We start from the raw sequence: 26,287 nt of genomic DNA on the forward strand, positions 1-26,287 counted from the left end.
ATGTTGTGTTTCTTCCTGCGCTGCTTACCCATCATTGCAACAAGTCCTCCAACAATAACGACCATATTGGTCGTTTTACCATGCACCAGAATACGACTAAGCGTATTCTGTATTTTACCATGTTCTATCAGCCATGTTAAATAGTGAAAAAATAGTAATGGGAATCGAACCCAGGTCGTCTGGTCGGAAGACAAACGTTTATCTTACTGAGCTAACAGGCCGGTAACGATCTTATTTAAAAAAAATATATATATATATTTTTAGTGTTGACATGTATTTCTATTCGACATCACGGACTAATGGTTGGGGTTAGTATTAGGCTTTCAGTGAGGTTGTACAGCATGCGTTACGTCTTTACATGGGACACTAATGGTTGAGGTTAAAAAAAGGGACAGTGAGGTTGTACACAGTTACAAAACATGTACTCAACACTAAGAAAACATGTACACAACACTAAAACATTCACTGGACAAATAGCACAGACGGACTGGGTTCGAGTCTCGCATTTCTATTTTTGTGCTATTTAACATGGCCGATAGAGGTCGCTAAACTAAAATACGCAACACTTGGTCGTAATTTAGCACCTTTTCAAAACGACCTATGTGGTCATATTTATTGGAGGACTGTCTCATCATTGGCAACGTGCATAACAAATAGCTGTAAACTGAAAACTATATCCCTCTGCGGCATAAAGCCGAAAGTCATTGCATGTGCAGTTAGTGTGAAGATCCTTGATCATCCAATCACAAATCTAATAGCGGTTGTGTTTGTGAATGTGGTGGTGAAAAAGTCAAATTAATTTATTTATTCTTTATTAATTTATTAGGGCCCGAGCAGCTACCACACTCCTCCGGCTTGGCGAAAAATGTGATATGAAGTTGCCATAACAACATATAGCGCCCCCTAGCGTGGAAAAATATGCACCAATCCCGGGCTACAAAAATTGGCAGGCACGTGAAGTGCCCCGAGACACACAAAAAGCCATATCCTAAAATGTACAGGAAGTGAGCTATGAAATTTTGAATGCCCAATTTTGGCCCATTTTTGCACATTCCCTGTGGTCATTCTTTTTGCCCATTTGCCAAGAGTTTTCATCTGATTTACTTCTAACTTGGCATGGATCATCTCAAGACCTGGGACAACAACTGGGGAAAAAATCTTGACTTTTTGAAATAGTATATGATGAGGGCGGGGCCTCAAATTTTGCCTTTAATATTTCCTTCATCAAAAAAGAGGAAATGCTTAATAACTGCTGTACAAGCTCCAAAAAATCCCAAACTTCTCATGCATCTTAATAGCCACGGCCTGAAAACATCTATATGATAATATTCGGTTATACATGTAGTGCCATCTAGTGGTGACAAGAAATGTTGAAATTTTGTCAGAAAAGCCTTAAGATGTTGATCATGCCCAACACCAAATATTGTAACTTTTCGCCAAAGGGCATGGCCATTACGGTGCAGCGAAGTCTGATGATTCACCGTGACAATAAAAGATGCGTTAACTTGAACCAGATGATCCTATCTTCTCAAAATTTCACACATTTGATCAGAGTCCAGGTCTGAATACTTATATTTTTCGTACTGATAGCGCTACCTACTGGCAATTAAAATAATAATAAATTTTCTTCTACTTTTTTCCCAACCACGTTAACTGGACTTTGCTCAGAAGAGTGTTTAGGCCTTTATGCTGTCATAACACAAAGTTTGTGAGTTTTCGAGAATCGCTGTGGGCGTAGCAAGGTACGGTTCGCCAAGAAACAAACAGCAATTTTGAGGGCCTAAACATGCACAGAAACTCATGAAACTTGGCACACACATCTCGCCTGGCAAAAGGAGCAATATTTTATTATGTATTGTGCGATTTTGACAAAAACTACTCAATAGTGCCCCCTAGAATTTTTTAACGAAGCGTTGTATGTTTAAGCAAGATCTACAAAAAAAAAGTGGTATATGAGGGAGCCCAAGACCTACAAAAAAGTCGCTTGGAACCATATGCTAAAATGAACAGGAAGTGAGTTAGGAATTTTTAATGTCCGTTTGTTGCCGATTTTTGTACATTTACAGGGGGCATTCTGTTGCCCATTTTTCCTACACGTTTGATCCGAATGACTTCAAACTTGGCCTGGACCATGTCAAGACCTAGGTCAACAAAAGGGGAAAAAATCTTGAATTTTCAAAATACTATATGACGGTGGCGGGGCATCATATTTTTTGTTTCATATTTCCTTTCCCATGAAAGATGAAATACGTAATAACTCCTAGGTACATGCTCCAAAAATTCCCAAACTTCACATGTATGTTTATAGTCACGACCTGAAGGTATCCCTATGACAATAGTCAGTTATAAATATAGCGGAGAATTTTTTTTATAAAAAATCACCCCACATGTACAAAATGTTGATACTTTTGTAAGTGTGACAACTAAGTCATTTATGAATATTTAAATTTTTTAGCGGCATCAGACTTATCCATACATATGTACTTTTTTTATTTATTCATTTATTTTGGCCTGTATGGAAAATAAAAGCAATATTATGCTATGAGTAAAACTAACGATGATGTGTATATATGTACTTTAAAATCGTGGCAACGCTGATTTTGAAAGTCTTAACATTGAGCAAACCTCATTGAGCCTTGCACACTCATCACACCTGGCAAAAAAAACAATCCATAATATGTAAAGGTTTATTATGCCATTTTCAAATAAATTCTGCTTCGAATGTGCCACTACCTAAACGTGCTAGTGCCCCAACGTGCAAGTACCCCAAAGTGGCCCGGGCTGCGAGGGCCCTTTATAGCTGCCGGCAGCTCTAGTTTAGTTTTTTTTTTAAATTTTATTCTTATTCTCTATATGACCCATGAGCACAAAAGTTTGTTCACCCTCAGGCTAGGTTGTGTTCTTAGTCTGACTTGCATCTCCGTCGTAAATTGAGAATTCTTCGTACTACTTGTAGGTGATGTTAAAGGGAGTTAAAAACCCAATTTTATTAATCTACTTGAATGGAAATTAGGCATGATAATGAGCATTTTTTTCCCATTAGATTAGAATCTTGTTTTCAAGTGATCTTATGTTAGTATATTTAACCCTGTATCATTCATTAAACAGTGTCCCCCCACAATGTCGCAGGTTTTTGTTATTGCCATTATTACTATGAATTAAAACGACGGTACACACCGAATACTGATTTCTGGCGCATTGTTACACAATCACCATTCCCATACCTCCTCTACCCACACACCCAACCCCCACTTCCCTCCTTCAACCGCCCCTCGGTTGGTGCACAATGTGGCATTGGGCGGCATTTTCTATTAGGCATCGGGCCTCCCCAGATGCCTCCAAAGTAATTGGGGTGGTTAATTTATTTACTCAGCGGCAGTTCACAGCACATTAAATAATAGAGATAATTGAACAAGAATTGTCAAGTGTCTTCTGATATCACACACATTACAGCGGGGGAGTGTGCACGCGTCAAACTACCATTTCCATACGCCCATTGTTTGTGGTAATTAAGTACACAGATTTATTCCTTGGTTGCCTTCCAAGATTATGGCGAGCACCATTGTTGTCTTCTATTAATATGTAATCAGTAAATAGTTTAATTTTCTAATCTGCGGTTGGAGAATTCACTTTCTAACAATTCTTAATTACTGCGGGCTCTAATGAGCGTCGGCCACTGGCCAATCAGGAGGCAGGGGCGCGGGTCGAGGTGGGGGAATTTGAATTCCTGCGACAGCGCCGCCTGTGCACTAATGAACTTGTTAGTCTTGCACCACAGGGAGCGCTGTCCTTCACACATTAGCAGCGGCATTAGCACGCTGCTAAGCCTACACCTGGCAAATATGGATATTGTCATACATCAGGAATATTTGTGTGTTTTAGCACCACACATGTATTCTTTCACAGCACTAATGGCTTCCATTGTCTTTTTAAAGAGGTGGATGGACATCTCATTAAGGACACCTTCAAGTCAACAAGATAGATTAAATTCCAGCGAGCTGCTAAAGTGTAGCAACTTTCATTTTATAAACTTCTTCTTCTTCTTCTCTTCTTCTCCTTCGCAAACAATCAAATTTTTGACTCCCTAGACATGAACGAAAACTAACCAAACTGCACAATCTTCGGGCACGGCGAAAAATGTTATATTATATAGTTGTCATAATGACATGGCTCCATAGCGCCCCCTACAGGACAAAAATAAAAAGCAATCCTGGCACGTTTGACCGAGAGCTATGAAAATTGGCAGGCACGTGTAGCACCCCGAGACTTACAAAAAAGTCTATTACGGTCATATCCTAAAATGCTCCTCGGGCTCGGCGAAACATTTTATATTATGATGTTACGATAACAACATAACATATAGCGCCCCCTAGCGTGGAAAAATATGCACCAATCCCGGCACGTTTGACCGAGGGCTACGAAAATTGGCAGGCATGTGAAGCATCCCGAGACACACAGAAAAGTCAACGGAAGCCATATCCTGAAATGTACAGGAAGTGAGCTATGAATCTTTAAATGTCCAATTTTCGCACATTCACTGTGGCCATACTTTTTCCCCCTTAGTAAACAGTTTTCATACGATTGACTTCTAACTTGACATGTATCATCACAACAACTGGGGAAAAAATCTTGACTTTTAGAAATACTATTTGACGGGGGCGGGGCATCATATTTTGTGTTTCATATTTCCTTCACCATGAAAGGGGAAATGCTTAAAAACTCCCCGAACAAAAAATCCCAAACTTCACATGTATGTTTATCGTCACGACCAGTCATTTATAGGGATGGGAACGGAAAACCGGTTCTTGTTGAGGACCTGCTCCCAGTGTTTCAATTCCTTGGCATCGTTTGTCGTTTTTGCTAACGATTCCCTACGTCATCACACGCGCGAGTCGGACGAAATTTCCGTGTGCGCCGAGCAACAAACATGGCGCCACGCTCGAAAGTTTGTTGACATCTTCCAAGAAAAGTTAACAACAGGCCAACTTGCAATGTTTGCAAATTGGATATTTCGTCTAAAGAAGGAAACACTACCATTATGCGAGAGCATTTGAGCACACAGCATGCGATGACTGTCGTGTTTGTGAGCGTTCCGGAGTCCCAGTGGGATCAACACAGCAGCAACGCCCACCAGCAATGCAAGCGTTCTCTCCTATCAACACTCCAGGTACGGGTAGTAATATATTAGCGCCAATTTGCCTTTATGTGAAATGTGCCGTTAGTAACTGCTAATGTTAATAAATCCCTTAATTAATAAATGTTATCTGAAGCCCGTATCTTATTAATCTGTGCCGGCTTGCGAGGGTAAACGCTGCGGCCCGCGAGTGTTGTGTTGTTTTTTTCATCAGGGTTCATTCAAGGTTGCAAAACGTGCAAAGATGTACAGAACGAACCATGACTTAAAAGCAACACTCGCTACTTCCACACGACCACACTGACTCTGCTCACGAGAGTCACACAATAGTCTACTGGCTGCGTCTGCGTGCTCAGCGTTCATCTTAGTGTTGAAATGTTACTGGAGTTGGACATTATTGTCACTAAATAATCTAGGTTGTATTTTGTAAATTTCTACAGAAGATGATAAAAAATGTTTTTTTAGTTATGTTTATTTTCAAATCTTTTTTCTTTCTTTCCTTTTTTCCCCATGGCACCCATTGATATGTGGACCTTAAAACTTCACTGTTGGGTTTGTAAGGCCATGTTACTTTTAAACATGTCTCTTGTTTACAGATACAACTAAGATATAAAAAAGTGGATGCTAATCCATATTTATTAATATTTTCCCCCCCAAAAAAGGATTGATAAAAGAATAGATAGAAATCTAATCTTTAAACAGAATCGAAAACAGAATCGGAATCGTAAAAATCTTATCAATTCCCATCCCTAGTCATTTGTGAATATTCTTTTACTTTCCACAACTCAAAATGTTCAATGGCATCAAACCTATCCATAAATATGTGCTTTATTTATTTATTTATTATTGATGCCCTCTATGGACAATAAAAGCAATATTGTGCTATGAGTAAAACTAACGATGATGTGTATACAATGGCGTCGTTAGACCTATTTCACGGGATTCAAGCCTACTTAAAATGTTCTTAAGCCCTCCCTAAATAAATTGGTTGTGTATTTTCTCTCTCTCTCTCTCTCTCTCTCTCTCTCTCTCTCTCTCTCTCTCTCTCTCTCTCTTTATATATATATATAAATATATATATAAATATATATATATATATATATATATATATATATACATACATACATGTTTTTTTTGTTGCTAAAAATATGTTGTTGTTTTTTAACTTAAATAAATAGTATACAGAAAGCGAAATTAACTAAATATTCAGGCACATAACTTCATTATTGATGTAAATATAATCATCATAAAATCTGTGGGTTTCCCTTTACTTCCAAGTGTAAGGTCGTCCACGGTTCTCGTGTGTCATTATCCAATCCATTCCACTTAATCATGTCGAAAACGTCCTATTAGTAATAATCCAGTCCATATTTTCACTGCGTCGTCGACTGCGACAATGCTTGCAGTTGTACGTGCCTGTCAGCCAAGTGTTCCAAATATGCCAACTACAAGCAGCATTAGAAAATAACGTGATGGATGGACTGTAATTAATCACTTATATGATCAGAAATAAATTTATTTCCTTCACTTCAATAGTACTGTAGATAGCGAGAGCCCTTGTCATGTTTTGTTATCGAATTCTAATCCATTCCACTTGAACTTCCTTATTACTGATAATCAATTCCATGTTTTCCTGCTTGTTCGCTTGCTCCTAACTTGCCGGTATTAGCGTCCATTGTCTATCATGGCCGAGAAAGTCATGATGGATATAAGGAAGGACGTTTCTGAAGAAGAAAGTAAGTCATCATCACTGTTTGCTGGTAGTAACAATTAGTTAGCTGTGGCCATAGCCCAGCTAACAGCAGAAAGTCCCATGCTATATTGTCTAATACAATGCATGTGAAGTTCCTGGCTGATATATAGATAAAGCGGGATTTTAGAGGGAACTTTATTCTTGAATTCAGACTAAAATAAAAAGATCATTCACTTATGGTTGTTGTCAGTGGATGATGATAATAATATAATTGACAATACTAATCCTCCACCCATGTTGAATTGTAGGAAACAGAACAATGAGTAGAGAGAGCAAGTGTGGAGTGATACCTACTGGAGACGTGAGTGTAGACAGTGAGAGTGTAAAAATCATATAAAACTAAATATGGATTTAATATTATGAATATGAAACATGTCAGTCAAGGTGCATCATTTAATTTAACCCGAGAGTAATGAACTGAAAGTGAAGATATTTAAAAGAAATTTAAGGCAGGCAGCTATAGCACGTCATACACAAGAGAACTCGGTTTGCTTTACATAATTAAAAGTACAATATTTTACAGAAAAAACTCAAAAGAACAAAAGACAACTACAAAGTATGGAAATAAACGTTTAAGTTTGAGGAGTGAGTTTGCCCAGCCCTGTCCTTGGGGCTAAGCCCCCCCCCCCCCCTCCCTTTCCATGAATTCGAGTGACACCCCTGTGTGTATATATTAGAGCTGTCAAACTAAATTTTTTATTGCATAATTTAAAATGAAAAAAATATGACCCCAATATTTTGACATGAACAAATATTCTAATTGAAAAACACAAACATCTATTAAATGCTTTACTTTTTATTTAGGGAGGGCTTAAGAACATTTTAAGTATGTAATTATGTTTTTTGCTCAAACACGACCTGTGCTACCTTAAACGTAACCATCCACTGCCACGCTAAAGGATAATCTATGGTCAAAATTAATAGTGCGATTAATCTGTGTTAATTCATGATTAATGCAATAATTTTTTGTGATTAATTAATCAATTAACACTTTAACTTTGACAGCACTAGTATATATATATATATATATATATATATATATATATATATATATATATATATATATATATATATATATATATATATATATATATATATATATACTTAAAAAAAATGCCAATCTCATTGCCCAAAAATAAAAAAGGACGTTGATTTTTGAGGGTCTTAACATTAACCAAAAACTCATTGAGCTTTGCACACTCATCACACCTGGCAAAAAACACACACAAAAAACATATGTACATGTTTATTATGCCATTTTCAAATAAATTTGGCTGAGAATGTGCCAGTACCCCAACGTGCAAGTATCCCAAAGAGGGCCCTTTATAGATGCTCGCAGCTCTAATTCTTACTGTTTTTTAAATTCTATCCATCCATTATCAGAACCGCTTATCATTGAAGTACATTTGACTCATATTCAATTATTATATTTAGGAAAACTTTGGACCAGAACAACCTTGTGGTATAGAACCTGCGGATTAACGCATTTTTGATTTTTTTTTTCTATATAATTTTTTTTTTACGTGTTTGGTTTAAGTTTGAGAGCCATTAGTTTAGCCATTAACGCTAAATTATATCTATACAATGGCTATGTAGGACAGTTTCCTATCCTGCAAAATTTAGTAATTGCCTTTGATGAGTCTATTTCCTTACTCAATTTCTCTAGGTGGAGTTTTACAAAAATGTAAAAAATAGACAGTTGAATTGTCCAAGAGAGTTAACAGATTTGTTTTCAAGCTATTTTCAACACTTTAAACTGGTTTATATTGAATAAAAAATAACACATAACATGGTGATAGAGCAATACAATAGATTTGGGGAATAATAAAATTTATTTGAGGAAAAAATTATTAGATTAAATAGATTCATAAGTGGTCATGGAGGACGATATGAACCCTTATATATTTCGGCATTTCGCCTGTTGTTTTGGGAATGTATTTGTTGTTATTTGCTGAAAAACTCACATATTTGCTATTTTAGCGCTTAGGCCAAAGTAAAGTAGTCTTGTGACATCTATAGGTAATTCCAGTACAGTATAAACCTTTTAGAATGGGTGACAAGTCTTCATAGATTTTCACAATTCACTTAAGGGCTTGGTCCATATTCTCTGTAGTCAAATAATCTAAGACAAGCAAGCAAGGCCGCTCACTTTTCGTTTCCTATTTCTGGCTTGCATCGTAACAAGGCCTTACCCCATGGACAAATCTTACAAACTCTGTCCACTTTGTGTATGCGTGAGTGTGTATGTGTGGATTTGTGAAGTGTGGCGGCGCTCGTGTTGCCCCCCCCCGCCCCCTTCTTCCCTCCCTCATCCCTTTTGCTTCCCTTTAGCTCACCCCCGTCTTCCCTTACACAGCATATCAAGCGAGGCCAGATATGTACTAGGGCGAGGAGGGTGTGTGTGTGCACGGTTGAGCGCACTGTTCAATAGTGAGCGAGCACGGGGCCGGCCGGCTGGCAAACCCAACCAAACGGTGGCGGCGTAGACTTTGGGCCGCTATCACACCCAGTTATCGTTCCCCCATGAAGAGCTCCCTTATCACCCCAGCCCAGAGAGGTCTCCCCCATTCCCCTCTCTCACAGGGAGAGGGGGGCTTCAAAGATTCCCTCTTGCGCAAACTCCCTTCTCTCTCAGGATATATGTGTGTGTGTGTTCTATTTGGCAAAACATTTTTTTTCCCCAGCGTAATTGGGCTCGGGGTACCTGTGTCCATGAGATAGCGCAGCCTCTTCTCAACACGAGCTGCCCGGGCGTCGATGTGCCGCTGCTCGCTCTCCAGCGCCGACAGCTCGCCCACCACATACTGACTGGTGTCTTTGAACGCTTTCTGAGAGACCAAAAAACAGAGCGAGAGCGAGAGAGACAGAGTGAGAATGAGTGACAGAGGGTGACACATCATTGAGACGTCCTCGCGGAACAACAACACAAAAGGAGTTAGTTCACCAAATAATGAAAAAATAAGTATGGCTGCCCCTTGTTTTGTTTTTCTCTCTGATAGCTTTCAGCTACTCACTCTTTTAGTTGTCTTGCGCAGTGGTTGTCAAACTGGGACACTGGGGAGTCTACAACTGTAACTTGTAGATCATTAAAGCTGCTGAATGCAAAAATTTGGAATCGCTACTGTCACCTGTGGCAGAAAAATTAAACTGCACACTGCATTCTTCACGAACACAATGCACAGATGACGTCACATCCGCAGACGTGGGGCGTGTGGAGGGGGGGACATTGCAAACTTTTCGAACTATTGGGGCAACCTCTCTCCTGTACTTTGGACCTAAATTGTCAGCAAACCTCTGCTCTACACTAACTGACAGGGGTGTGTAGTTTATAGTGTATGAAGTGCCACTTCCACTAGTGAAAATGCATTTCTTTATAGTTTTAAGGAGCGCTCGCTTCCCCCCTACGCAGTCACTTTCATTGCACTGAATATACAAACTTTCTCAAGTCATTTTTTGATAAATGTTTTGTTTATTTAATCAAACTGAATGTACTTATTTTACAACTTTTTATCTACTTCTTTTTTTATTATTATATTACATTTAAAAACTATGAAAATCTAATTGACTTAATTTATTTAATCAGGTTTGAAAAAACATTTAATGACATTTTTAATATTTTAGTGCGTAATTATTTTGTCACATTTCAATAATTTTTATTTTATTTGTATTTTATTCTGCTCTGTGATTGGCCAGTCTGCATTTAGGATGGTTGTGTTTTTGCGAAAGGTCCATTAGATATGAAAATCTCTTTCCATTCAATCTATAGCTACAAACACATAGAATAGTGATTCATCTTTTACACTTAACTCAGCCTCTATTCCAAATGGGTTTGTAGTTGCTATTCTGCAGATAGTGATGACAATGTTCATTAAAAAAAAACAAATTAAATCTCCATTTTACTGCTGATGCTCTTTTTCTGTTTAATGGGAAGAAGAAGTAGTGGGAAAGTTTTTTTTTCTTTCTGCACTTGTTCCACCCAGGCAAGCACTTTTCCCTCCCCGCCTGTGTGTGTCAATTCCCAGTAGCCCTCCTCCTCCTCCTCGAGCAGCCTCCCTTTTCCTTTCGCTCTATCGCCATATTTTTCTCCTTGGCAAATCAATTTTACACATGATCAGCCCACTCCCCTTGCCGCGCTCGGCCCGGCCGTAATTAAGAGCAGGGAAATTACCATATATATTATATTAATGCAAACATCATTCAGCAGGTAATTCTTGGCTGATCGGGATAATGGAAAGGTTCAACACCCATTAACCCTGGGGCGCGGGCGGCGAGGTGTGTATGTGCGTGCGTGTGTGTGCAGAGGATGTGGGGTCGTCGATAGAGGAGAGAGGGCTGCTTAGGAAGAGACACACACATTGAAATTATAGCATTCTGACGGACACACACTCAAGTTTAAACACAGACCAAGAGGAGTGAGAATGTGTGTAATGTGCATATACTCAAAGTCAATTCCTATGAGGTGTGGGGGGAAGACCCAATAAAATAACAGGCCTCAAATAAGCGTGCAATGGTAAATCCATCTATCCATCCATCCTTCGTTTCATAAAAAGACCACAAAAAAAAGTATCAATTAGGGGTGTAACATACATTACATGTCCATCTGTTATTTCCTAAAAAGATAATCTATTTGTTCTGTTGCACTTCTTGCACTTTACTAAAAGAATAAATATGTAAGCTGTTATATAATATTACATTTTCATAAAAGTTCATAAAAAGAAGACGAGCGACTCATGTTGCATTTTACTAGGAGTAAATATTTAATCCATTTTATATAATTAATCATCTAGTTCGGATTTTAATAAATACAAAATTCTGTTTATCTGTTATTGTTTATCTGTCAGGTATTGCAAAACTTTTTTGTTCATTTCATTTGTCATTTTAAAGGGGATTTTTTGGGGGGAGAAACCACCGCATCCCAGGAAGGACAACCAAGTAGAGACAGAAGGAGTGACAGACGAGGTGTCAATCATTTGCAGTGCACTCTCTAGTACACTCCGGTCACCAGCACCCCACTTGCAAGTGAAACAGGAAACCAAAAAAGTGCATGAACTGCTGATTTTTAGCTTAATTTAATCAGAAACAACTCAACTTCACCTTGTCACATTGTTCATAGATCATTGAAACATTCTAATGACATTCAATAGAAGGGAAAAGACAAACAAACAGTAGGAAGATGCTTATTTAACTTTATATGTATGTTAGGGTTTTAGCTGCTTCTATTATTTTATATTTAAATGAAAGATACACGTAATTATTATAATTTCAGAGCACATCATTAAGGAAATGAGGAGTTAAAGCAGATTAAATATCAAGTGTCAAATTGGAATTTCAGAATGAAAGGGACTGATGGAAATCAGACGACAGCTATAATCTGTAGGGGTGCACCGATTGATCGATAATCGGCTGATCCCTTAAATATAAACCGACCTTTTCCACCGATCTCATCTCCCTCCTCAGAGGTCTGAAAAAGTCAGCCACTGTCCTCTTCTGTTGAGAAGACCAATAGGCTTTTTATTTTTATTTCAGACAACTACTTAATTTGCAGTTAAAACATCCCGTTTGAATTATTTCACAGATATTGTTCAATGTTTTCCAATAAAATAAGATTGGAACTCTGAAGGTGTATGCTGCTTGTTATGAAAAAAATCGAGATTGGAAAAATCGGGATTGGCAAGTCACTCTTTTTAAAAGATTGGAGATCGGCCAGAAAATTGTGAGCAATGCACCCCTAATAATCTGTCATATTTACAATCTCTATTAATATTGACTCACCATTTGAGAATCACTTACTCAGCATTTAAAATAAGCATTTTGTTTTTGATCCAATTCTTGTATTGGATGTCATTAGGTTAAAACTATTGTGGTAAAAAGCTCATTTGACAAACAGGCAAACCTCTTCCTCAAACGGTCTAAAGATGTCGATCTCCGTCTGTGACCAGTTGTCCTCTTCAGCCTTCTCCAGGTCTCCGGGAGCAGACCTCTGTCTTTTCACCTCTGCGGGAAGGAAGCGACATTGTTAAAAATACCTCCTAATGGCTCCTAATTTAGGGGATGGACATACCTGGTTTGTTGTCCACGTACTGACTGAAGGACTTGAGCTGTGTTTTCCTAACTGCGGAGTCCTTGTTGAAGACCATGGGGCTTCGCAGCCTCTCGGTGGCACGACGCAGTCTCTCTGCTCGCAACTGCTCCGCGTTATTCTGCACAACACACAAAATGTAGACGACGATGCCATTAGATGACCACCAGCGTTAATCTCAAGTTAAAGTGAGAATACAGCCTGCTCAAACGGTAGTGCCAACCAACAAAAGTCCAAATGACAGGAAGTGCTTGGTGATTTGTTTATGATACTAAATATATTTACAATAAAATAAACCGACCATGCAATACACCAACAAACCGATCAAACAAAAATAAAAGAACTTCTCAAGCAACCAACCAAGTCCAAAAAACAACCAAACACCCGATCAAAATAAACCAACAAACCACATACACCCACCTACCAACCGTGGCTCAAGGTGTAGAGACGGTCGTTTAGCAACCAGAAGGTATCCTGTTCGATCCCCGCTCTCCGCAAGTCATGTCCTTGGGCAAGGCACTTCACACACATTACCTCCAGTGCTACTCAAATGTATGGAAGGTGCGAATGTTTGGTGGTGGTCGGAGGGGCCGTAGGCGCACACTGGCAGCCTCGCTTCCGTCAGCCTGCCCCAGGGCAGCTGTGGCTATTTAAGTAGCTTACCGGCACCACAGTGTAGATGTGTAAGTGCATGAATAATATATCTGTTCCATTGTAAAGTGTCTTTGAGTATCTGATTAGATAGAAAAGCGCTATATAAATACGATGCATTATTATTATTATTATTATTACACGAAAAAACAACCAATCATCTATCTAAACAAATCCAACCAACCAACATATAAACCAAAAAAAACAAACAAATCTAGCAAGCAAGCAAGCAACCCCCTGCCCCCACCCCCATGTCTAAAACGTGCTACTTATGATCTCACAACTGTGAGCAAAAGTACATACTACAAACACACACATTTGTGTACATGTAAACATGTGTGCGCAAATACACCTGCTGCCAGAGCTCTGCGCAACGTCTGCTAGAACGTGATACCTTAGCAACACGGATGCTTTGTTTGTTTGCGTCCACGTTGACAAACACACTCTGACAAACACTCTCCACACACTCAGGGGAGAAGTAAAAAGGAGGCAATTAACTTGACTTTCAACAAAACCCTGAGCCAGAAAATATATTAAAATTATGCAAAAAGGGTAGAAAGGCTATTGTTTTCAAAGTGAACACGTGTTAAAAAGCAGCACGCTTGCTTCTCCTGCTATCAACGCCCTAAAAAAACCCAGCACAAAGTAAAAACGCTTTATTAGCGCGTCTCTAAATGAGCCAAGCCGAGAGGAAAAAGAAAGCAACGGAGGTGACTGCTAACGCTAATAGGATGGCCAAAAGTGTAATAAAGTCGACAATTAGGGGCAAACATGTTCCGCCGCTTGAGACGACAGCAGATAGTCAAACGGCGCGCACACAGGCAGGACTCGTTAACTTCACTTCCGACTGTTGGCTCACAATGCCAGCAATTAAGTCTCTTCTTCTTCTGTTTGCTTGGACAAGCGACTAAAAAAGCTCACGTCCAGTCACGACCAGGCAAACTGTGATGAAATACAATGTAAGACTTGCCAATTTAACATTTTGGGGGATATAACAGTTATACTAAAGTATCTCTGCTTCTTTAAACTGTTTTTCAATTGGTAGCATGTTGGAAAAACCTATTCTTGCCTTTAGTGGGAGCTTAAAGAAAGTTGTTTCTGGAAAAGACGCAATAACAATTGCAAATTTACTTGCTACGCTGACAAAAAAAAAGTCTGTTGCATTTACATAAAAAAAGCATAAACACTTGTTGCACACATTAAAACCATGTTTCACCAAAACGAATATTGCACAAAATAGAATAATACTCATATTGGTGAAACTTTTTTAAATTAATTTTATTGCGTGCAACTAATGCCCACATTAAATCATTTTACTTTTTCAGTGTTTTTCAGCATTTTTTGACACTTTTTTGGGCATATTTTCCCCTCTAATACTTTTCAATGGATATCAATTTTACACAAATTTGCGCAATTTGTGAGCTGGGCCAGTCCCTATCTATTGAGAATTGCAGCGGTCAATTGGCCAGTATACACTTTGTTTAAATGGATATAATGCTCCAGCTTCTGATTGTACAGTATCAGTGATCGGTTATTGTTTAAAAAAATAAAATAAAATAAAAATTAAAACTTCAATCGGCCCCAAAATCCTGATTAAGTAAAGCCTGCAAGGAAAAAAATTATACTTTTATGTCAAGATGTCGTGTCCCGTAGAGATGAAATGCGCACCCACAATGTTATGCCTTTCTACGCGTGCGCGCGCACACCCCCCCCCCCCCACCCCCACCCACACGCACACACACACACACAAACACACAGCCGTAACGGACTAAGCCCCTTTTTGGCTTTGAACAACACAAGGGTGTTTATGTGAATCGATGATCAAAGTGTCCCCATAAGCGCCCACCGACACACACATACACAGTCACCTTATTCCACTTGACATTCCCATCAATCAATTAAAGTGATGTTAAGACTGCGTGCGACTCAATATTCACATCAGAAGATACACACACTTACACTGGAGAAGGTCACAGTCAATAGTGACTACTGCTACTAATTTTACAGAGGCATTTGTGCGTGCATACACACAAACTGACGCACACTGTCAGCGGAGTGCCATCTTGAGTCAATAGATCTGATCGATGGCACACTCGGAAGAAGCTTACAGGTGCGTATATTGCCATTGTGGCCCCTTGTATCCCATACAGTTTTAGTATGTTCCATGGTATCCCATATTGTCTCATATGTCCCCCATTCTGTCCAATAGTGTCGACCAATGACCCCATCACATACTGTATTGTACCATTTTGTCCATTTATATCCCATTGTGTCCCCTATCATAGCCCCCATTATATCTCATAATGTCCTTTATTTAGTCCCACAATGTATTCTATTATGTCTCATTTTGTCACATAATGTCCCCTAATATGTCTCTTAGTGTCCCCAATTGTGTCTGGCCATGTCCTATTATGTTGCAGTGTCCCCTAATATGTCAAATCTTGTCCCATAGCATGTCCCATAGTGTCACAAAATAGTCAATTTTGTCCATTTAATGTCCCCTATTATGTCTCACCATGCCCTAGTTTGTCCCAGAGTCCCAAATTATGTCACATCTTGTTCCATAATGTCCCCTAATATGTCCCATGTCCAAAAGGTTCCTATCATGTTCAACAATGTCCCTATTATGTCACATAGTCCCCTACTGTGTTTCACTATGTCCTATTTTTTCTCATAGTGTTCCCTGTGATGTGACATGTTTGATACAGTAGTACATACTTCCACTCCATCTGCAGGGCTGAGCGGGGAGGCGGAGGAGGATGAGGTGGCAGTGGGTGTAGAAAAGGAAGAAGAGGACGGGGATGAAGGGCCGGCGGCGGCGGTGAGGGCGCTCGGCCTGATCTCGCTCAGCTCCTTGAGTTTAAGGTCAACGTGCTTGCTATTTGCTCCTGAAACAAATAGAAAGAAAATATATGATTAAAACTTTAAATGCACATAAACTGTTACATCACACATAAATAAGCCACTTTTCCACCATAAGATATAAGTTATAGAGAGATACATTTAAAGTTTTTTTGCACTAAACTTTTAGTGACTTCCATCAGGTGTTACAGAACTTCATCAAATCAGACTGCCGCAAAATGACACACATACGCACACCAAAAAAAATAAGAAAAACAAAGAGTTAGCCCAGTGTACAAAGTACTTCTCTCAGTGGCTCAATGACCCTGTGACTAAATTTAAACAATACTTCCTGCCTTCCCCCATCTACATTTGAGTAAAGGCACTTTCCCTGACACTAAACTCATTTTCATTGATTGTTGCCGAACATGTGATTTTCTCCACAGTTGCGTCACCTTTCAGAGGCAGCTTGCAGGGAAGGAGTGGCGAGCAAAGCACTCCTGCCAGGCTGCAGACATGAGAGAGGAGCAGGAAGACCTTTTTGTGTGTCACGCGCGACATGATGCATGCATGACACCAGACTACATTTCACCATACTGACATTGTAACGAATATTGCCCATCACCCTCAATTTTAATTTTATTTCTCAAACCAACCAGAGACGGTTCAAAAAGAAAAAACTCTTTGAATTTCCTTCCAGCAGGGACTAAATTAAATTTTTACAACCCACAGGAAACACATATCTCAGCGCCTACCGAGATCTAAAAGCCTGTTTAGCAAGCAGACTAGCGATAAGACTGCTTATCAGTCCCCAAGACCACTTTTATGGTTTGGTCTATCCACAAGAATCAGCCATGTGTTTTTGGAAACAACGCCCCTTGGAAGTTATATGGTACAACAGTGCCATCCAGCGGTCACTATCAGTATTATCCTTAAGAATCCTGCCGCTCGTAATTAATCTGAAGTCTACATAATTCGGGACATAAACGGACTATGTACTTGACTGACATCAAGTGACTTCTGTTGCTTATCTTTGTACACAACCTGTATGTCTATCTCAAATGAATGATGTGTGTAACTTCTGCAGCCACCTAAGTTTAGCTAATTAGTAAGCTTAGCGGATTCAATAACTTTATGATCGCGGTAATGTTTGAAATGTGTCCACAATGATACATGAAGCATCTGGCTTGTCAATTCTGATAAAAAACTATCAAATGCTATCCCAAAAGCTTGGTCTCAGTCGACGAAGTCTGCTTCAAGTGCACGGAAGTGCCGGGACTACTACTCTGACCCCTGGGACACAAGTTTAAAAGCGAGTGCGCGAAGGAACTTCCCCCTCTTCTTTGCTCTTCTCCCTCCTTGCTCTTCTCCTGACCATCACGAGAGACGTGGTTGCCAAACACGCTGAGAGACCACGTGGCTTCCTTCTTTGAGCCCCGGATTTAAGCCACACCGCGCGCCCCAAAGCACGCATCACGCAAGGATTCGCAACCACACTGCGCGTCCCAAAACGCGCGTGTCTGTTCTTGTCGAGAGCCGACCCACCTACCTTCTGCTCTCTGAATCACGTAGCGTCCCGCCGACCCGGTTCCACGACAGCTTTTAGGCACTGAGCCGCTGCGCGCCAGCGACCCATTTCTGCTCCAGCCGTGCGCCCGAGACGCCCCGCAGCACCCAAACTAACTGACTGCTGCCTCTCAACCGCGTAAGTCATCCATGGACCACCTCTTTAGTGTTGCCAAGCGTCGGCCGAGCCGCCATCTTGTATGTTGCCGACGGGATACTCAAAGCACTCCTGAAATTGTCAAAAGACCAGCGACGAGCCGACAGCCGGACACCCACTGACATGACCCACCAACAGGGGTCACGAGCGGGTCCGCCAGAAGCTGAAACTCATAAACCGCATTCTGACTCAACGGTGCTGGTACTTTGGGTTGACTCCAATACCACTACCAAGGTGTGCGAATCGCGATTTACTGACGATGTACAACCATTCCAACAGGGGGATAGCTCGTAAATTCTATCTGAGCGCCACCCTGGAGCGAGCTCTGACCTACGAAGCCCTCGTAGATCCTGCGGAAGACGTCACGGTGAGGTCGACCGCGGTGTTTGAGCAACTCCGTGCCGCGTCGCTAGCTAACGACGACTGCTCCGCCTACAGCGTTGGCCACTTACCGTTCGCGCCTTTTCACCTACTAACACACAACTGGAGACTGTTGCAATGGTGCATTGGTTCGTTGGCCCCATGGAATTCATCCATCCAGTCTATGTGGGACCCATTGAGTTGTTCCCCCTTCTTATGGGTCAAGACCTGTTGGTTCGCTTCCAACCTATCATCGACTACCAGAAACGCCAGATCTGGGCCCAGGTGCGGCAGGCTTTGCCGACAACACTCCCGGGCCATGACCGGTCTCAGCTGTGCACTGTGACCCGGGCGCAGCCACCACACATTGAAGCAGGCACCCCCACAGGGAACTGGGACCCGACACCTTTCAAGGCAGGACCACTCACGCCTCCTTCGAAGAACAGGCTGCGAAGCCGCGACATCTTCCTGTGTGACCTTGATCCGCCACCGGCCGATGCAGGGTACGCCCCTCGCATCCTCGGAGGTGTCCAGGTGCAAAGAACACCCATCTTTGACGCTGTCCTCGCCTTGTAGGCTGACAAATCAGCCACTTCTACAGCTTTTGCTGACAACTTGCGAGATCATGACCCAAACATTTCTTTGGTCTCCAAGTCTTGCCAGTTTCTGTTGAATATGGAACCCCCTCTTACCATTTCTGCAATGGGCGTGTGCGCCTTAAACATTCAATGGAACCAGCGCTCACTGACCCACTACTTCCTGGGTGTCCCAGACACGCCCCACACCCTTTTGGTGGGTGCAGACTTGCTTGTCCGCCTTGCCGTCCAGGTAGACACAATCAACAATGTACCGTGGTCCCTCACCAACTTGGAACCTCTGTGTGTGTTCCCAGTCTTCCAAACAGGAAGTCTGGACAAACCATCCGTTCAGACTACCACGAGGTCACTCTAACTGTGCCCGTGGTTGGACATATTCCACCTGACTTGTTCTTAACTGAGGATGCCAATGGCCAAAGACTCACTAGGCCATCTTAAATTGTCACAGTCAACACTGCCAGTCCCACCAACGATGAAAACCTCGTTCAGGTGGACCCCAAGGATCAATACAAGTTGACACTCACCTTCGGCAACAAACAATACACTTTCGCCCGGTGCCTATTCGGCTATGCTAACTCACCGGCCGAATTCAACATCTTAATCAACAAGGCGTGCCCCACCGCCACTGGCAGGGGCCACCTCAGTTATGTAAACGACATAATGATGTGGAGCTCCTCTTTGGATGAACACTTGAAAATCAACCACGTTCTTGGACAGCTGTTTTCCGCAGGTGCCAAGCTGTCCCTCCTGAAAGGTCAGTGGTGCCGCACAAAGATCAACTACGTGGGGATCTTGGTTGGGCTAAACGGGATTGAACCACAATCCAGCCGTATTCAAAGCCTTCTTGACATCAAAACCCCCACCGATGTTTCGAAACTCCGCAGCTTCCTGGGCGTGTGCAACTATCCGCGCCAGTTCATCGAACACTTTGCTGACATAGCACGCCCTCTTACTAACCTGCTGAAGAAAGACACGCCCTTCGGTTGGGGTGTCGAACAAAACAACCCGATGAACACGCTAAAACAAAAGCTGGGCTCCGCCCCCTGTCTCGCGTACCCCCGATAGCAACAGGGAATTTTTCTTGGAAGCAGGACTCTCCGACTATTGTTTGAGCGCGGGTCTAAACCAAATGTACGACCTGGACAAACATGTTGTGGCGTATGCCAGTAAAACGCTGAACGGCCCCGAGTTGAAATACTCCGGCTGTGAAAAAGCCCTGCTTTCCACAGTATGGGCAATCAAACATTTCTCGAACTACAATGGATGCCAAAAAGTAACTATTGATACAAAATATCATCTGATTACCTTTTTCAACCATCCACGTATTCGAGACGGCGTCATGACGAATGCGCGCATTGCCGGCTGGCTTATGGTGTTACAAAGTTACGACGTTCGGCTCCGGTAAGTCACCGCTGGGTACCAATCGAGCGATTTGCCAAAACTGTGTGTCGACCTCCTCGACCCCGCCGACAGACGTCGTCATTACACCGATGCCGGAATTCACGCGTGTAACGAATATTGCCCGTCACCCCAAATATATTTTTTTTAATGTCTTTGAATTTCCCTCCAGCAGGGAATAGCGATAAAACGGCTTATCAGTCTCCAGACCATCTTTTATGGTCTGGACTACCCACAGGAATCAGCCATGTGTTTTTGGAAACAACGCCCCTTGTAAGTTATTCGGTACAACAGTGCCCTCCAGCGGTCACTATTGGTATTATCCTCAAGAATCCTGCCGCTCGTAATTAACTCTTTGACTGCCATAAACGTTATAAAACGTTTAGCATAAACCTAGGGAAGGGCGCCGAGGACGTTAAAAGACGTCCCCTATGTTTTTTTTTTTTTTTTTTCAAAAACGGGTGCAGGAAAGCCTTGGGCAGCTGTGCTGAAAGTATCAGGCATATCTGAATAGTAAAAGACTCGTTTTGGCCCCTAGAGGGCAGCGATGACTCTCTTTGCACAAGGTTGGATGGGCCGCCCACCGTGGGCGTCAGTAGAAGACGTGAGGCGGAGCTAGAGTGTTGAGGAGACATGGCTGAATAAGCCCACAATGGCTGCCCAAGCAACCGGTTGCAAGCAGCTCACGCTTGAGCATTTTTTTCAAAGACGGAAAGCATCAATCAATACTAAAAAGCGCATTGATGTCAACGATGATGATGACTCCGAGCTCTACGCCAAAGTTGGAAGCTTTGGCGTGACTGTTATGAACACGTAGTAAGCCTCACCGGCTAAGCGCGGCTAGCGCGGCTAGCGCTGCTAAGGCCGGAAAACGCGCACAATAGCCGGCCGGGTACTTCTACACAATCGGACATTCGATCGGGCGATGGAGAGTTGGCATCGACCAATGCAGATTGATGATGATGATGATGATGACTCCGAGCTCTACGCCAAAGTTGGAAGCTTTGGCGTGACTGTTATGAACACGTAGTAAGCCTCACCGGCTAAGCGCGGCTAGCGCGGCTAGCGCTGCTAAGGCCGGAAAACGCGCACAATAGCCGGCCGGGTACTTCTGCACAAGCGGACATTCGATCGGACGATGGAGAGTAGTCGAAAAGCATCGACCAATGCACATTGATGATGATGATGATGGTCACTCCCGAGGTTGACGCCACAGTTGGACGCCACAGTTGGACGCGGCTTTTATTCTCACGTCATAAAGCATCACCGGCTAGCTCTGCTAACGCCGGAGCTCCACATGCGGACATTTTGTCGGACAATGAAGAGTACCCCGAGTCCAATGCATATTCATCGGAGGAGCGGGTACAGTCTGATCACGGAGAAGACACTGTTTCTGGACTACGATGCCACCATGAATGGAGTGGATAAAATGGATCAGAACATCTCCTACCACCCGGTATAGCAACTGAAGGACACGGGGAAGCGAGACGTAACGAAACCGTAGCATGATCCTGATATTAGACTTGATGACACACTGCAGTATATACTTGCTATTCCCCGGAAAAAAACGGCCTGCAAGAAAGTGGCGCACGCGAAGAGGCAATCTGTTGTGCAAATGCTGTTGCGTCTCTTTGCACGCAGGAGAGTGTTACAAAAAGAAAAACTGTCGTTGAAACATCCACATATTTGTAAATAGCACCACAGTTGCACACATTTGTAAATAGTTTGCCAAATTGTTGTCAAATTGTTACACTGTTGAATGTAAATAAACGTATTTTGCTATCAAAAAACACTTTTTCATTCTTGGTGGTAGTGTTTTATAGAAGTAAAGCACTATTTAGGTGTTTGTGGCATCATTCATGGACAAAAAGAAGTGTAAAATTCACTAGAATGCATGAAATAATATCGTTTCACTAAAAGCTTGATTTCTCCATATTTTGGTCCAAAACAGGCGAAATTGGGTCAAACTAACCATTTTCTATTGTTGATTACTAAAGAACGGAATAAGGTAGAAACAAACTTTGTCCAATCTTTCATTTGGTAGTACGTGTGTTTCCATAGTCCAAACAGAACATTTTCTTGGGACCTTGAAAGATCAGTCAAAATGCTTAAATCGGCTGGCGCTGGCGGCATCCCTTTTCTGAAAACGTCTGGCAGTCAAAGAGTTAATCTAAAGTCTACATAATTCAGGACATAAACGGACTCTATGTACTTGACTGACATCAAGTGACTTCTGTTGTTTATCTTTGTACACAACCTGTATGTCTATCTCAAATGAATGATGTGTGTAACTTCTGCAGCCACTTAAGTTTAACTATTTAGTAGGCTTAGCGAATTCAATACCTTTATGATCGCAGTAATGTTTGAATTATGTTCAGAATGATAAATGAAGCATCTGGCTTGTCAATCCTGATAAAAAATTATCAAATGCTATCCCAAAAGCTTAGTCTCAGTCGACCAAGTCTGCTTCAAGCACACGGAAGAGGCGGGGGCACAAGATAAAAGCCAGCACGCAAAGGAACTTCCTTCTCTTCTTCGCCCCTCTTCTTCACTCTTCGCCTCTTCTCCTCTTGCCCCATGAATGTCTCCTGACCATCACGAGAGACGTGGTCGCCGAACACGCTGAGAGCGACCACGTGGCTCCCTTCTTTGAGCCCCAGACTTGAGCCACGCCGCGCGCCCCAAAGCACGCATCACGCAAGGACTCGCAACCACATTGCGCGTCTCAAAACGCGCGTGTCTGTTCCTGCCGAGAGCCAACCCACCTACCTTCCGCTCTCTGAATCACGCAGCGCCCCGCCGACGGCTGTTAGGCACCGAGCCGCTGCGCGCCAGCGACCCATTTCTGCTCCAGCCATGCGCCCGAGAAGCCTCGCAGCGCCCATACCAACTGAATGCGGCCTCTCAAACGCGCAAGCACATCACCACCAACCGGGACCTTGTGCCAGCTAAGGACCTGCCGCGGCCTCAACGCCGCGAGCGCACCTTGCCACCAACCGGAGACCTGCAGCGGCCTCTCAGTCGTGCGCCGATCACCATCAGCCAGAGAATCCAGTGCAGCATTCCAGCTGCGCGTGCGCCGACTGCCCAGATTGCCTCCAACGGAGTTTTCTTCAACTGAGGATCGACGCTCGCCGAGTCCTCTCTCTCCCGTGCACCTGAACCAGTCCATAAGTGTGCCTTCATTGCAATCTGACCATATACCACTGGCGCAACGCTTTAATTCAAATATAAAAGGATTGACAGGTCAAAACGCTTCCATCTCTATTCCCCATCTACCTTTTTTATTCCCTTTTTATCTTCGTTCGTTAGGTTGCATGTTTTCTTTTTATCTTTGATTCACATTTTTTTAAATTTCGTTTCAATAATAGGTTAGGCTGTGAATGCTATGTGTGTTTACTAAATAAATTAGTTGTCTAGAAATTCCATTTCTGCCAAATCATTTGTGTTTACTGAGTGGATTAGTAATTCTCTTATTAAAGCAAAGAACTCCATGATTAACCAATGTAGCAACTTCAGATTAAGAATACTTGATAATAGGATTTTTATCGTTTATTTTGCTCCTACAAAAAAGCAAAGTCAACGTGGTGCCCCCAGAGGTTGCTGAAAAGCATTCCCACATATGTTATTCAGATTTTTTATTATTATTTCAGGTACATTTTATTCTCCACTTTTTTGCCGTCAAACAACTCCCACATAATACAACTTTTCCTTATTAATTTTCAATGGGACTGACATTGAACATTTTCTAAGTCCCACGTTCCACGCTCATTTCCATACATACAACTGATAATCATTACCAGCTCTCTGATACTGCTCAGTGGCGCACTTGGTAAAATGTCTTGTCCGGTAACCAGGAGGTCCCAGGTTCGAATCCCACCTCTGACTTTACATTGCAATTATAACCATGGCAATTATGCTAAGGGTTATAAATGTATACCAACTAACTATCATATCAGCAAATGCATTATCATTTCACTGAAATGGACTTCCCTTAGCTCAGTCCGTAGAGCACAGTGCGGAACAATAAACAGGAAGCGAGGTTTAGAAACCCGCTTGGACAACTCTTTTGTACAAAAGCAATATTGAATACTAATCATTGTCAAATTACTTCACATCCATTATTTTTGTCATTCGTCATTGTTAAGTTTTGTTTCTATATTATCTGTTCTATATTCAAAATTCAAATTTAGCGCAAGCTCGGTATATACTGACATATTCACTGCAATTACATATGATGTCACAGATTCTTCTATGGCTGAAGTGGTCCAGCAGAAAGGGCTGGTGGTCAGTGTACCTTGGGTTCAAATCCAGCTTTAATCTCTCTTTAGTACAAATGCAATATTGAATACTAATCATTGTCAAATTATTTCACAGGCATTACTTTTGATGTAATTCATCATTATTAGGTTTTTAATCCGTTTTATATTGAAAATTCCAATTCAGCGCGTTGACTAGACTGATGTATTCACTACAATTATATACAATGTCAGACTCTTCTATGGCAGCAATGGGACAGTGGTTTGAGCATTTGCCTGCCACACTGGAAGACCTCGGTTCAAACCCCGCTTGGACAACTCTACAGCTAGTGAGTAAATGATTGCAGTGTACTGCATGCCTAGGTGGCACTATTGAGTGATATTGTTTATTTTATATTTCTCCATTGGATATAATTCGTTCCACTTTCGCGTTTAAATGAATGGAGGGTACACCATGCCTAGGTGGCGCTATTGAGTGATTTATTTGTGTGTGTGTGCGCATTTTTCCATTGGATATCATTAGTTCCAGTTTTCCATCGAAATGAATGTAAGGTACTTTCAGATAACACTATCATTAGCATTCAGCTAATCGCATCCATCTTAGCATTCACCTTTCAGCATTCTCACGTAATTTCTGCAGAAATTGCACATAGTCTAGTTCATAATGGTGTTTGTGCAACAGTCAGTAAGACAGTCAGTTTCAAACACTGTTTGGGACTTTATAGCTGCATCTGACTGTCATACTCTGCTGAATAGCCGTGTATACATGGAGTAAGAGATGGTATAATTTGCTAGCTTACACTTTTGGGATAGCAGGAAAATAAATAAAAAGTAATTCTATAACATAAAACAAGATAAATAAATAATTTATGGTATTTTTAAAATATATATTTACAGTACAAATATTTTATATGTATCTATATATTTTTGCTGCAATTTGAATGTATTGTTTTAATCTTTCAAAGAGTCCTTCATTTTGACATGCTTGTAAGTAAAATCCTTTATTTATTTTTTTTTATTTTTTTTTATTTTTAATTTTTATTTTTTATTTTAAGAGCTCAGTATTGTTTATTCGGAAATGTCATCATCATTGCTCTTTTATTATTATTATTTTTTTATATATATATATATATATATATATATATTTATTTTTTTTGTGTGTGTGTGTGTGGGTGAGTATGTGTGCGTGCGTGCGTGCGTGCGTGCGTGCGTGCGTGCGTGCGTGTATTTGTTAGCTCACCAGAGAACCTATTAGAAAAAATCTCATACCGTTCACCTAAACCGAGCACCAGGAGACCCGAGGGGACCAAAGAAAACCAAGGAAGGTGAAATCCAGCACCGACCAGACACCCCCCACCAGAACTCCTCCCCAGCCCAAGAAACATCCAGACCCCAACAAATCCAAAAAACATAAAATCAGGGAGGCCTCAAGAGACCAAAGGAGAGACCGAGAAAAGGAAGGAAGGACAGACGAAGCCGCGTGAGATCCGCAG

General features: G+C 41.6%; 2 protein-coding genes across 4 annotated transcripts in view; one reads left to right on the forward strand and one right to left on the reverse strand.

Moving 5' to 3' along the window:
- Positions 1-26,287, forward strand: part of b3gnt2b (UDP-GlcNAc:betaGal beta-1,3-N-acetylglucosaminyltransferase 2b) — a 338,578-nt gene that overhangs the window by 181,758 nt on the left and 130,533 nt on the right. The gene's annotated exons all lie outside the window — the stretch shown is intronic.
- ehbp1 (EH domain binding protein 1) overlaps positions 1-26,287 on the reverse strand; it is a 163,706-nt gene that overhangs the window by 31,816 nt on the left and 105,603 nt on the right. For all 3 annotated transcript variants that reach the window (XM_086092420.1, XM_086092421.1, XM_086092422.1), the window contains 4 exons: positions 16,336-16,505; positions 12,949-13,087; positions 12,781-12,881; positions 9,592-9,715 (listed from right to left, as the gene is read on the reverse strand). In XM_086092420.1, coding sequence (XP_085948546.1) covers positions 9,592-9,715; positions 12,781-12,881; positions 12,949-13,087; positions 16,336-16,505 — 534 coding nt within the window. The remainder of the gene's footprint in view (positions 1-9,591; positions 9,716-12,780; positions 12,882-12,948; positions 13,088-16,335; positions 16,506-26,287) is intronic.

Source organism: Leptonotus elevatus, chromosome 13 (genome assembly GCF_054856555.1).
Source record: "Leptonotus elevatus isolate MCC_2025b chromosome 13, RoL_Lele_1.0, whole genome shotgun sequence".
Taxonomy (NCBI): domain Eukaryota; kingdom Metazoa; phylum Chordata; class Actinopteri; order Syngnathiformes; family Syngnathidae; genus Leptonotus; species Leptonotus elevatus.